At 58.4% G+C, this 12,817-nt stretch overlaps 2 protein-coding genes across 2 annotated transcripts in view; both read left to right on the top strand.

The window, feature by feature from the left end:
* ANKRD24 (ankyrin repeat domain 24) overlaps positions 1-1,650 on the top strand; it is a 9,304-nt gene extending 7,654 nt beyond the window's left edge. Inside the window, exons 14-17 of the mRNA XM_027905233.1 lie at positions 3-686; positions 1,008-1,145; positions 1,241-1,306; positions 1,412-1,650. Coding sequence (XP_027761034.1) covers positions 3-686; positions 1,008-1,145; positions 1,241-1,306; positions 1,412-1,489 — 966 coding nt within the window. The 3' untranslated portion in view covers positions 1,490-1,650. The remainder of the gene's footprint in view (positions 1-2; positions 687-1,007; positions 1,146-1,240; positions 1,307-1,411) is intronic.
* A 315-nt stretch (positions 1,651-1,965) lies between these two features.
* On the top strand, positions 1,966-4,560 carry EBI3 (Epstein-Barr virus induced 3). Its single transcript, XM_027905240.1, has 7 exons — positions 1,966-2,016; positions 2,474-2,592; positions 2,845-3,060; positions 3,158-3,275; positions 3,345-3,505; positions 4,052-4,215; positions 4,301-4,560. Exons 2-7 carry the CDS (start codon positions 2,505-2,507, stop codon positions 4,451-4,453), a joined length of 900 nt encoding a protein of 299 aa, XP_027761041.1. The 5' UTR covers positions 1,966-2,016; positions 2,474-2,504; the 3' UTR covers positions 4,454-4,560.
* Positions 4,561-12,817: the final 8,257 nt, after the last annotated feature.

Raw genomic sequence — 12,817 nt, 5'->3', positions numbered from 1 at the left:
AGGAAGCGCTGCTGGAGCGCTGCGGGCGGGCCGAGGCCGAGGCCGAGGCGCTGCGGCGGGAGCTGGAGGCCAAGGCGCCGGGAGCGCCGCGGCAGGAGGAGGAGACGGCACAGCTGGCAGAGCTGCGGGACGCCCTGGCGCGCCGGGAGGCCGAGCTGGGCAGGCTGCGGGAGCAGCTGGCGGCGCGGCCCGTGGGGCGGCAGGAGCACGAGGAGGCCCTGGCGCGGCTGCGGCGGGCGCGGGACGAGGGCTGGGTGCCTCGGGACGAGCACGCCCGCGCCACGGCCGCGCTGGAGGAGCAGGCGCGGGCGCTGCGGGAGCGGCTGGCGCAGCTGGAGGCCGAGGCCGAGGCCAAGGGGCGCGAGGCGGCCCGGCTGGAGGCCCGGCTGGCCGAGGCCGTGCCGCGCGCCCAGCACGAGGCGGCGGCGGCCGCGCTGCGGGACGAGGCGGCGGCGCTGGGGCGGCGGCTGGAGGAGCTGGGCCGGCGGCACGAGAGGACGTGCGAGGAGGTGTTCAGGGTGCAGCGCCAGGCGCTGTTCATGAAGAGCGAGCGCCAGGCGGCCGAGGACAGGCTGGTGGCGGCGCAGAAGCAGCTGGAGGAGGCGCGGGACGAGGCGCGGCGGCTGCGAGAGCTCCACAGCCACGCCGAGGATGCGGCTCGGCTGGTCAGGGAGAGGGACAGGAAGGTAGGAGGGGTGGTGCTTGGAGGAGGATTCGGGGGTTTTTAATCCCAGGAAATACCTCCTGGAGACAGCTCTGCCTCTGGGAGCTGCACACATGGAGTTACAGAATGGTCTGTAACCTGTCCCAGGTTGCTCCAACCTGGCCTTGGACACTCCCAGGGATGGGGCAGCCACAGCTTCTCTGCCCAACCTGTGCCAGGGCCTCCCCACCCTCCCAGGGAAGAATTTCCTCTGCTCTCCTGGCTCTTCCCTGCTTTTCCTTCCCCTTCCCAGGCCCAGGGCTGCACCCCAGTGGGGTCCCCATGATCTCTGTGCACTCTGCAGATCACTGAGCTCTCCAAGGAGGTTTTCAGGCTGAAGGAAGCCCTGAACGCCCTGCCTGAGCCGGGGGGGCCACCACAGTCACCCCCCAACACCACAGCGCTCCAGGACAGGATCCGTGCGCTGGAGGAGAAGCTGCAGGTGGGCCCTGGGGGGTTTGGTGGCCGTCACCTGGGGGGGTTCTGGGCTCCCACGAGCCCTCAGCCCCGTGGCCAACCCCCCTCCCTGTCCTGCAGGAGACAGAGAGGCGGCACAGCAAGGTGGTGACGCTGTACCGGAGCCACCTGCTCTACGCAGTGCAGGTGAGACGGGGACGGGGCTGGGGGGACAACGGGGGACACCGCTGGGGGGGGCTGGCTCCCTGATGTCCCACTCTGATGTCCCCATCCATGTCCCCTCCACCCCAGGGCCACATGGATGAGGACGTGCAGAGGCTCCTGTGCCAGATCCTGAGGATGCAGCAGCTGCAGGAGCAGAGCAGATGAGCCCCCGCCAGCACGGCAGTGCCATGGGGGGTGGTGGCACTGCCGGTGACACGGGGTGGGGACAGGTCTGTCACAGCACCCTCTGTGCCCCTTTGCTTGCCCTGTCACTGGCACCCACCCCCCACACCCCCCCCAGGACCCCGCTGCCCCCCAGCCCAGCACAGCAGCAATAAAGTATTTATAGTCACACCAATTCTGGCTCCTCTCTGGGGGCACCAGGGTGGGCACGGGAGGGCTGTGTGTGACAGGGTGCCAGTGCCACCATCTCCAGCCCCGCTGTCCCCAGAGGGTGACTGTGAAGAAGGGGACGAGGCGGCGGCGTGGGAAGGTGGGAACCCTCTTGGATAGAGCTGAAACCCCTTTGCCACGAGCCTGGGGCCCCGAGCGTGGGGATCCCGGTGGAACAACACTGGGAAGTGTGTTGGTCCCCACGGGGGATGGTGTTTCCTGCCCGAGGAAGTGGGATGAGGCCGTGGCTTCCCGCTCCGCTGGGGACACTCCACTCCCAGATGCCTGGCCCTGCTGTGGTGAGAATTTTGGGGGACTGGGCTCCCCACAGGGCTGGGGGAAGAGGAGGGGGGGTTGGGGGTCTGGGGTGACCCCACAGCGCCTGGTTTAGGGCACTGCAGGAGCCTCAAATCCAAGGAAAGTGGGGCATGCCCCTCCCGGGGTTGAGCCAGCCCAGGGACATGGTGGGAGGTGACAAGGGCAGGGTCTTTGTGGGGCCAGGCTTGGGGACAGTAGGGAGCTCAGCTGGGCCCCTGGGCTGGGCTTTGGGGGTCTTTCTGAGGGCTGGTCCCATGCTGGATGTCCCCAGAGGGGGGGCCATCCCAGGGTGCAGGTCCAGGCCTGGAGTGATCCTAAACCTCGATTCCAGGCACGGGACTGCAGGGGTGGCTGCAGGACCCTGTAAGAAACTGTGGGAACTGTGATGTCCCTGCTGTCCCCTGCCCTGGGGTTTGACTGTCCTGCCTGTCCCCACAGGTCACTGGGCAGCTCCTCTGAGCCTCCTGACATGAAGTGGCTTTGGGTGGTGGCTTTTGTGGCACCTGCCTGTACTGTCCCCTACAACGGCACTGGGGACAGGGACAATGGGGACAGAGGTATGGGGGACTGGGAGGGAGTATGGAGAGAAATGGGGGACATGGGGGGACAGAAGAGAGGGGCATGGAGGGACAGGGACATGGGGGCCTGGGGACATGAGGGGACCAAGGGCAGAGTCGGGGGGCTGGGGGCACTGGGGTGTTGGGAATGGCACTGTGGGGCCCAGGGAGGCACAAAACCCTTCCTGACCCAGTGTCACCCCCACCATGGCGTGTCCCCCTGACCCCTGCCTGTGTCCACCCCCTCCCCAGCCCGCTGTGTCCCCCAGCACAGCCCCCTGGGCACGGAGGTGCTGCTGCGGTGCCCGGGGGGTCCTGCTGAGTGGCGTCGTGGGGGCACCATCCTGCGCACGTCCCCTGCCCCGGGGCTGGCACTGCCCAACGCCAGCCTGGCCCACCAAGGCCACTACAGCTGCCACCACCCCGGCACCGGCGAGACCTGGGCCACCATCTGCCTGCGTCTGGGCTGTGAGTGACCCTCCCCAGCCCTGCTGTGACCCCCAGCGCTGGTGGGGGTTCCCCTGGGGGCACTGGCAGTGGGGTGACCCCTTGTCCCCTTCCCCAGACCCGCCCCCTGCACCCACCATCGAGTGCTGGGCCACCAGTTACCCGCAGGCTGTGAACTGCTCCTGGGCCCTGAGCCCCGACCCGCTGCTTGACACCGACTTCGTGGCCACGTACAGGTCAGTGGGGGGGTCCCCAAAGCCCGGCTGAGCCCCCCCCTGTGTGTCACACCCCCCTGTGCCCCCCAGGCACGGCTCGGACACGGGCGAGTGCGAGCGCACAGGGCCGCGGAGCTGCTCCTTTGGGGACCTGCAGGTGTTTTCCCTCAGCCCCTACGTGGTGAACGTGACGGTTGTGAACCCCCTGGGAGCCGCCTCGGCGATCCTGCCCTTCCTCCTGGAGAACATCAGTGAGTGCAGCTGCCATGGGGGGGACACTGCAGTCCCCTCCACACCTGTCACGCCCCCAGGTCTGATCCAGATAGCTTTGGGTCTTTCCCCTCTGGTTTCTCCCCTCCTCGGGATGTGGGATCGTCAGTGCAGTGATTTGGGGGTCTCAGGCCGTCTCTGCAGCCTGGATTGCACAGCTCAGCCCACAAGGAGGGGATCCCCCAGGCATCACCTTCCCCTTCGTTTAAAAAAGAAGGAAAAAGACTTTTTACACAGGCAGATGATGGTAGGACATGGGGAATGGTTTTAATCCACACACAGAGAGATTTAGATGGGATATAGGGAAGGAATTCCTTCCTATGAGGGTGGGCAGGCCCTGGCACAAGTTGGGCAGAGAAGCTGTGGCTGCTCCTAGATCCCTGGAAGTGTCCAAGGCCAGGTTGGAACAACCTGGGCTAGTGGAAGGTGTCCCTGCCCACGGCAGGGTGGAACTGGATGGGCTTTAAGGTCTTTTCCAGCCCAAACCACTCTGGGATTCCCTGATTCCTTATTTCCCTGTTCCTCAGTAAAGCCAGACCCCCCCGAGGACCTGAGGGTCTCCCCCATCCCTGGGGAGCCCACGAAGCTGCTGCTGGAGTGGAGCCCTCCGGCATCCTGGCCCTTCCCAGAGTATTTCCCGCTGAAGTATCACCTGCGCTACGCCCAGGACAAGGACTCTGTCCCCACCACGGTACTGCCACCCCCCTGCTCCCACCCGGGGTAAACTGTACCCAGGGCCGTGTCACCGGCTGTCCCTGACCCCACTGTCCCCCCAGATCGGGCCATTCGAGCTGACATCCCACATCCTGACCGACGTGGAACCCGGGACCCTCCACCACATCCAGGTGGCCGCCAAGGAGGTGGCGGATTTCGGGGAGCCCAGCGCCTGGAGCCCGCCGGCCTCGGGGACACCCTGGGAAGGCCCGTGATGGGCAGGGCAGGGCCACTGTCCCCTGTCCCACCGAGGGAACCCAGGACTGCCAGAACGGGCAATAAACCCACTGCAGGCTCTTTCCCTGTTATGACTGTGGGATGTTTGTGATGGCTGAGCTGCTCCTGGGATGGTCCCTTTGATGTTCCTGGGGGTGGTCCCTTCACTGCCCCAAGAGAATCCCTTCTCTGCACCCGGTCTCTTTTCTGCCCCAGGATGGTCCCTTTTCTGCACCTGGGCAGTCCCTTTGCTATACCAGGATGGTCCTTTTGGTGTCCCTTGACGGTTCCTTTTTACTGCCCCATGATGGTCCCTTTCCTGCCTCAGGACGGTCCCTATGCTACCCTCGGGGACTGCTCCTTCACTCCCCCGGGACGTTCCCTTTGCTGTCCCAGGACCGTGCCTTTGCTGCCCCTGGGATCGGTCCCTTTTCTGCCCTTTGACGCTCCCTGTGGTGCCCGGCATGCCAGAATTCCCCAGCCCGGCCCCGCCACGGCCACAGGTACGGGCAGAGCCCCCCGAGCCCCCTCACAGCCCCCCCGGTGCCCTCGCTGACAGACATCTGAGACAACCAATAGCAGGCGAGGATGGGCCGGCCGGCGGCCCCTTCCACCAATGAGCGGCGGGGAGGGGCGGGTCTATTCCCAGGAAGCGGCGGCGCTGAGGGATGGGCGGCCATGTCGGTCACGGGCTGGGTACGGGCACCGTGCTGGCCGTGGGGTCTCTGATAACCATGGGGCCGTTACACCCAAACCGGAGCCCCGGGGGCCGTTACCGACCCAGAGCGGAGCCCCGGGGCCGTTACAGAACGTTACAGGCCACCTTCCCTGCTGGTGCCCAGCGGTCATTACACGTCCCTCCGGCAGAGGGCGCTGCGCCCTTCCCGCCGCCCGCGGCCCCTGCGCGAGGGGCCCGGAGACCCCGGGGGGCGGCCCCTCAGGGGCTGAGGCGATGGCGGGGCCGTGAGGGGGAGATCGAGACGCTGAGGGGTTTGCGGGGAAAAGGAGCCTTAAGGTCATCTATTCCCACCCCTAACACGGGCAGGGGCACCTTCCACCAGACCAGGCTGCTCCAACCTGGCCTTGGACACTTCCAGGGATGGGGCAGCCACGGCTTCTCTCTGGAATTTCCATCCCAGCCCCTCACCACCCTCACCGTCAACAACTTCCTCCTAATAGATATAGCATCTAACCCTGATCTGACATTCCCAGTGCCTTCTTCCCTCACATTCCCTCCTAAGACCTGCGTTTGTTTCTCTGAGCTGCTTTTAGTCCCTCTGGCCCCCTCAGGACCTCCCTGCTCCTGTCCCAGGCAGGACTGAGGTTTGTTGTGTGTGTTCCCAAATTCCCAGAGAGCTCCTGTTGCAGCAGTCAGGATACAAAGGACAAGAAAAAAATTAATAAAGAAGGAAATTAATAATAAACAGTGTCTTTTGGTCACAGGGAAAACTGCAGACACAGAAATAATTGATGGAGGAACATCCCTGACATTTGAGAGCTGCCAGGCACCAACAAAACCTGCCCTGCCAAGGATATTTCTTAATCACAACCCAAAATCAAAGATTTTTGATTAAGAAGAGGAAACAAACACAAACTACACACGAAATTCAGCCGACAGGAACCATCCTGGAGAAGCTCTCATGAATTTGCCATCACAGCATCTCTGATCCCCTTGGATCCCTCTTATTCCCCCAGAACCCCTTCTGAGGTCTTTTTTGTCCCCTGCGTTATCCAGGATAACAGGACAAGTGGGAACGGCTTCAAACTGCCCCAGGGCAGGTTTAGATGGGATATTGGGAAGGAATCCTTCTCTGTGAGGGTGGGCAGGCCTTGGCACAGGTTGCCCAGAGAAGCTGTGGCTGCCCCATCCCTGGAACTCTCCAAGGCCAGGTTGGAGTGACCAACCTCAGCAAATCTGGTGAGGACCCAGAGACCTGCCACCTTCAAAGAGCTCCGAGGGCTTTCCCAACCTTTCCCAGGCTTTGCTGCCCTCCAGATTTCCTTGGCACCTTTGGAAGGAGCTGGCAGCGTCCTCCTGCCCTTCGGGGAGCCCCAGGACCTTCCCCGAGCTTTGCCCGGGCCCTGGAAGCTCTCCCTGTCCTCAAAGGGCATTTTGGAAAAGGGCTGGTGAAGTTCCATCTCTCTCCAGCTGATGGCACGATTGGGAGCATGTGGAGAGGAGTTTTTTTCCCCAGGAAGGCAGAGACGGAGCGTTGGAAAACGTCCCAGTTTTTCCGGCTCGAGCATCCGTGATTGAAGCAGCGCGGTCTCAGCCTCGCACCACGCCAGCATTCCCACCAGGAATGAGCGCAAGGAAAGAGCCTGGTTCTTATAAAATGAGAAAATAAATACGAGTCACCGGGTCAGGGATGAGAGCGGAGTTATCTGCGGGACAAACACCCGGCACTAAAGGAATTCCAGCCCCAGGAAGGGGCTCCCACCAGCAGGAATTAATGGGATGTCAATCCACGGGAGAGCTTCCTTCCATAGGACGTGTGTGATCAGGGCAATGATCCCTCCAGGCTTCCAGCTCCTTCTGAGCCTGACTTACAGCTGTGTGACCTTCCAAACACGCAGCAAAGGGAAAAATCCCTGGGAAAGTGGCGGTTCCCTTCAGCCTCACGCTGACAATCGACCCTTGTGTGTCCGTTCCTTGATCCAGGGAGATTCCAGACTGGCTGGGCTGAGCACCTGGGCTGTCCTGGGGTGATCCTATAACCCAAACAGCCTCTGGGTTGGCTGGGATGTGGTGTTTGGAGCAGCCAGTGGCTCGGGAGTGCAGGTTTACGAGGCCTTGCCGTGGCAAAAACTGAATTATGAACACGGGCACAAATTCCCCCTCCTGATTTGCTTTGCAGTTTTGTGGATTTTGCTGTGCGGGCAAGAAGAGACAATAAATTCTACTCCTCGTTTCGGGCAGGCAGAGTTTAATACTTAAAGCCAGGACCAGTTATTTTTATTCCTGGCTCTGGCTCTTGCATCTGTGGATGACCTTAGGAAGGACATCAGTCCTCCTGCAAAATTGCCATATTTTAGGATGACAGTAACAACTAAACCCTCACCACGTGCTGGAGTGGGACTGGTTAATATTCAGAAAGGTCTTTCAGCTTTTTGTTGATTCAGATCTTACTGAAGCTGCTGCTGCAGCAGCATGAGGTTTGCGTTGTGAAAATCAGTTTAAACCAGCAGAAATTCCACATTCTTTCTGAAACATGAGGGCAATTTTTTTCCAGGATGGTTCCTGTTGGCTGAATTTCGTGTCTAGTTTGTGTTTGTTTCCTCTTCTTAATCAAAGATCTTTGATTTTGGGTTCTGATTAAGAAACGTCCTTGGCAGGGCAGGTTTTGTTGGTGCCTGGCAGCTCTCAAATGTCAGGGATGTTCCTCCATCAATTATTTCTGTTCAGATTCTGTGTCTGCACTTTCCCCTGTGACCAAAAGACACCGGTTTGGATTAATCTCCTTTTTTATTAATTTTTTCTTGTCCTTTGTATCCCCATTGCTGGAACGGGAGCTCTCTGGGAATTTGGGAACACACGCAACAAACCCTCTCAGTCAATGGAACCATGGGCCAGCGTCTCATGAGACCCTTTTCCAACAAGGATCCATGATCTCCAAGCAAGTTGTGGAAGGGGATCTCTGCAGGAGGAGCTTTTTTGCTCCTAAAAGATGATTCCACTGGTTTTTCTGGGCCAGCAACACACAGGGCTCTTTCTCCCCGAGCATGAAGTAACTCAACAATTCCAGAGCTCCTGAGTGACTCCATGCCAGGCAAAGGGACTCTGCTGGGGCAGGGAGAGGTTCCTGGTGCCGTCCCCTCCCTCTTTTCCTTTCACAGCCCCCCCAGGTGCAATAAAAGCTGCTGATTCCCATTAAATGGATGATGTTGGTCACTAACAAGCTCACCTCCCTCTTGAAAGCCGAGGCTGCTCCCAGGAGATCTAATTTAGGAAGCACGTGGATGAGCTTCAATGTCCCTTCTGACCCAAACCACTCTCTGGGATTCTGGGATTCTCTAAATCCGTTTTCCCAACAGGGACATTTGCTGTCAGCGATCTTTCCCCTGTGGCGCCATCTCCCTCCTCAAAGCGCTGAGTGACGCTGGGGGGACAGGAGCACTGCTGTGCTTATTAACATGGGAAAGGCTGAAGTCATTTGTGGTCATCCCACCACTGATCTGAGCTGTGTGTCTGGGCAGGTCTCCAGAGTACCTGGGAGTGCTTGGAGTCTCCATCTCCTTCCCCTCCCCGAACAGCACCTGAAAACTTCAGACCCGCCTTTTCCACTCCGCAATCCCGGGAAAGGGAGGGCCCCATCCGTGGCCTGTGGTTTGTGTGAGTGCCAACTCTGTGTCAGAACCACCCCACCAACCCCCCCCCAAAATCATGACATCCACCCCCACAAACACCCTCGTGACTGGGAGGGACACGAAGCCAGAGGGGGATCTCGGGGTGTCCAGAGAGACATGAAAGCCGACGGCTTCCCCCTCGTCAACTCTTTAAAGCATGTTTTTACTTCAGATTTGGGCTGCCAATAACTCATTCAAACAATGATCTAATGCCTGTGTGAATGTTTGTAAAACCTCACTGCTCTGGCAGGTTGAGCTCTTGCCAAAAAGCAATCGCCTGTAATTAGGGAGATGGAGTTTGAATATCCCAACCTCGCAGCCCAGCACATTTTTCCAGTTGTGTTTGTACCACTTGAACTGTCCCATTGACTGGGGTCTGTGGGACACGCTCCTGTCTCCAGAGGGATCTTCTCTGTAGGCACCACTGCCAAAAACCTGCCAGGAAAGGGGCTGGGAGGAGATACCTGTGCTGGGCTGTCCCTGTGGTTGTGCATCCTTGGCCTGGCTTTGGAGGGAATGAAGGATATAAGGAATTCCTTATGCACCCCCCCCTGGGCTGCCAGGGTCCCACAGCAGGCTGGGATCAATTAATGGCCCTGTCCTTTCTGGGAAGAGCTTTGTTCAGGCCTGAGGGAAGATGAGGGGAAGACTTTGCAGGTTAATCAGCATCTCACCCGTGTGACAGCTGGAAATGGCTCTGCTGGTTTTCCTCACATCACCTGCTTATCCCTCCCTTTCCCTGGACAATGACAGAGTGACAGGGACAGAACCTGCCACAGGCAGAGCCCCAAATGACCTTCCAGGTTCTCTCTCCACCTTCCAGTGTTGCAGAAGGTTCCTGAGGAGGCTTTTTAGTCATGTTGATCCCTCAATAAGCACTGGGAGCATCTAAAAAACTCAGAGCTTTTTGAGGGAACACCTGGAAAAATCCCTTTCCCTGACAGCCACACAGCTTGACAGGGCTCCTGTGGGATTGGTGGAGTAGAACCCTGGAATAGTCTGGATTGACAGGAATCTTGAAAGTGCAGCCTCTGGTCAATGGTTGCTGCTCACAAAAGTTCCCAGGATCTTTTGTAGATCCCAGGAGCTCCTGAAGGAAAGGAATTTCCACATGGAATTTAATTTGCAGCCTTCACCCTCTCACCTGAGCCCCCAAAGGACACTTGCAAGCAAGTTGGGAGTTTCAACGTGGAAAGTGAGATGTGAAAACTATCCTTGAAACTCCTCCAGCATCCTGGGAATTCCCTTCACTCCCTTGTCCTCTTCTGCAGTTCCTGGGGTGTTGTCCTGAAACAAGGTCAGGGACATGCACAGGTCAGGTTCTGTGGGACCAGGAGCTGTTTTTTTTTATGGGAGGAATTCTTTCCTGAATGTGAGAGAGGAGAGGTGGATTCTGCTTCTCAGTGGGGTTTGAAATTCTCAATTCCAGCCAAGAGTCATCACATAAACTCGTGCTGAGGAACCTGACCTAGTTTGAATAATTGGAGGTAATTGTCAGCTCTTTCCAAATGACAAAACCCTTAATCACCAGCAGATGCTCAGCCAACCTCACAAAAAAGGCTGGAATGGGGAGTATTGTTGTCCCAGAGGCACCAAGTTGCAGGAATGGGCAGGAATCTTCCTCGGGGGGTTTTTCCAATACATGGTCAGATGCTGGGACTGGGGCAATGGTTTGAGCTCATGGCCTGGGCATCTCTCCAGGAAATCTGTCCTTGTGCCATGAGCGACACTGAAACCTCAGGGAGCGATGGGAGATGGAGCAACTTCGGCACGAGGAGCTGAAAGTTTGGGTTTGCTGTCCCAGATCCTTCAATCTGGACTCTCAGATCCCTAAAACAGCCTGGGCTTCCCTGAAGCTTCTGCTGAGTTTCATGTGAGGGTGTAACGTGGTTGATAGGTGAGATGCGATTTAATGGTTATTCTGAAATTTAGGGAACACTCCGAGGGTGACGTGAAGGGGCCTGGCTGAGGGAAAATGAAGGATTTGCTGGCAGGATGTGACAAGGCAGAGCTGAACAAGCAGGGAACAAGGCAGAGCACTTGCAGACTCCAGCCAGTCTCCCAGTTTTCCTTATGTAAAAGCATAGGGAAGATAGGAAGCCCTGGAAGTGGTCAGGGCAAGGAGTTGTCCTTGACCCCCAGGTAGAGGAGAGAGGGGAACTCTCATTCCAGGGTGGTGTAATGAGGCATTGCCGTCGCTCTGGAGCGACTCTCAGCACATTTGGGGTGTTTTCCAGCTCGTGGTATTCATCTCTTCCCGTAGAACCTCCTGCAGTGGGACTAATAATCAACGGTCCTGACTGGAAACCAACAGCTCCCTCGGGAACGTGTCTGGGACGAGGCTCATTCTGGGGGCTTTGAAGTGGGCAGGGATGTGGAAACAGTGACAGCAGTGCCGTTCCCGGGAACAGGGGGGGTGGGGGGCCTCCCATGGGGGAGGGGGTGGAGGTGTGAGGCCAAAAAAAGGGGTGAGAAATGAGCCAGCACACCTTTGGGGAGAGGTCAGTCTGTCCATGATGGGTGGGTGTAGGGCTGGGCTCTTCCTGGATGGATCCCTGCTGGAAAATCCCAGGCTGTGGAGATCGGAGCTGGTGAAGGGGGAGGTGGAGGGGAGGAAGAAGAAGATGATGAAGTGTCCTCTGGTGACACAAAGGGCAACCTGGCCTTGGACACTTCCAGGGATCCAGGGGCAGCCACAGCTTCTCTGGGCAACCTGTGCCAGTCCCTCCCCACCCTCCCAGGGAGGAACTCCTTCCCAATATCCCACCTAACCCTGGCAGTGGGAAGGGAAATTTCTTGGGAGAGGGTTGGTTTCTCCTCAAGGGACGGAGAGCTGGTAGATGAGCAGGACGACGCAGCTCTCTGGGCAGGTCCTCACCCACCAGGGACCAGACAGAGCTGGGGACAGGCCCACCTTGGATGGAACTCAGGACAGAGATGGAATGGGGCTGGTGGCCCAGGGGAGGCTGGAGTGGAGCTTGTGACCCAGGAAAGGCTGGTTGCAGGCCCATGAACTCATGTTGGGGCCCTCCAGCCCCCTGACAGAACCACATCAGCCACATGAACCGGTCGTGGCCTCGAGCAAAGGCCGCCTCTCCCCCGCTGGCTCCTGCCAGCTCATCCCAGCCCAGACTCAGGGCCTCACGTCCCCTTTCTGAGCTGCTTTTCATGTGTCTCTCCCCGAAGCAGGGCCGGGCCAGCCTCCAGCAAACCCTTCTGACCACTCACCCAGCGCTGGCAGGTCACTGGGGCTGGAACAGCCTCCATCCCTCGCCTCTCTCCGGCTCTCCAGCCCAGACATCCTCCTCGGCATTCCCTGCCAGCGCCGTAATGAAAAATGGCTCTTCTACTCTGTCTGCTTCCATCTGAATCCCTCTAGGAAAGATCTCGTGTGCTCCAGCTCTTTGCTGCTGAAATTAGCGCTGGCATCCTGCAGGATTCCAGGCTCTGACTCGGGAAGAGCCGAGACAAGTTGGATTTTGAGAGCCAAGTGGCCAAAGGAACACGCTGAAGGATAACACAGCGAGCAGGAGGTGCTCCAGAGAGGCAACAAAGTCATCCTGCTGAGGAGAAAACCCCCCAAAAAATACACTTTCCTGGGGGCTTGCACGACTCAGGAGGGGTTAAACCACGGCACAGCCTTTGGGACAGCTGCAAAATGCTGGAGTGGGCACCGGGATTGGAGCCAGAATGACAGTTTTGGGTCACTCACAGAGCTTTCTAATTACACTTTTTTTTGGGGGGGGTGTGGGGGGGAAATTGGTGTGTTTTATTCTGTAAGTGCTGAACATTCCACGATTGCTGTGTTTAATAAATACAGCGGGGGCTCCTAGGAGACTGAATGGGGCTGAATGAATGAAGTATGTGAGACATCTGAAACCTATTAGCTGGAGCAAACTGTCGGAGAGGCAGGAATTCTTCTCTTTTTAAAAATATTTATACGTTTGACTTTCATGTCAGGCCAACATCTTATTTGGGGTTATGTTCCAGTGGAAGGAAAGGTGTGTCGTGGGGAG

This window comes from Empidonax traillii, unplaced genomic scaffold, assembly GCF_003031625.1.
Source record: "Empidonax traillii isolate 1590-97213 ecotype Southwest subspecies unplaced genomic scaffold, ASM303162v1 scaffold1133:size178786, whole genome shotgun sequence".
Classification (NCBI taxonomy): Eukaryota; Metazoa; Chordata; class Aves; order Passeriformes; family Tyrannidae; genus Empidonax; species Empidonax traillii.
The sequence above is the reverse complement of the archived record's forward strand: the minus strand, read 5'-3'. Positions and strand labels throughout refer to the sequence as shown.

Coding starts and splice junctions, on each gene's coding strand:
- EBI3 (XM_027905240.1), top strand. CDS start 2,505: ATGAAGTGGCTTTGGGTGGTGGCTTTTGTGGCACCTGCCTGTACTGTC. Junction 3,061..3,157: donor CATCTGCCTGCGTCTGGGCT/GTGAGTGACCCT, acceptor CCCCTTCCCCAG/ACCCGCCCCCTGCACCCACC. Junction 3,506..4,051: donor CTTCCTCCTGGAGAACATCA/GTGAGTGCAGCT, acceptor CCTGTTCCTCAG/TAAAGCCAGACCCCCCCGAG.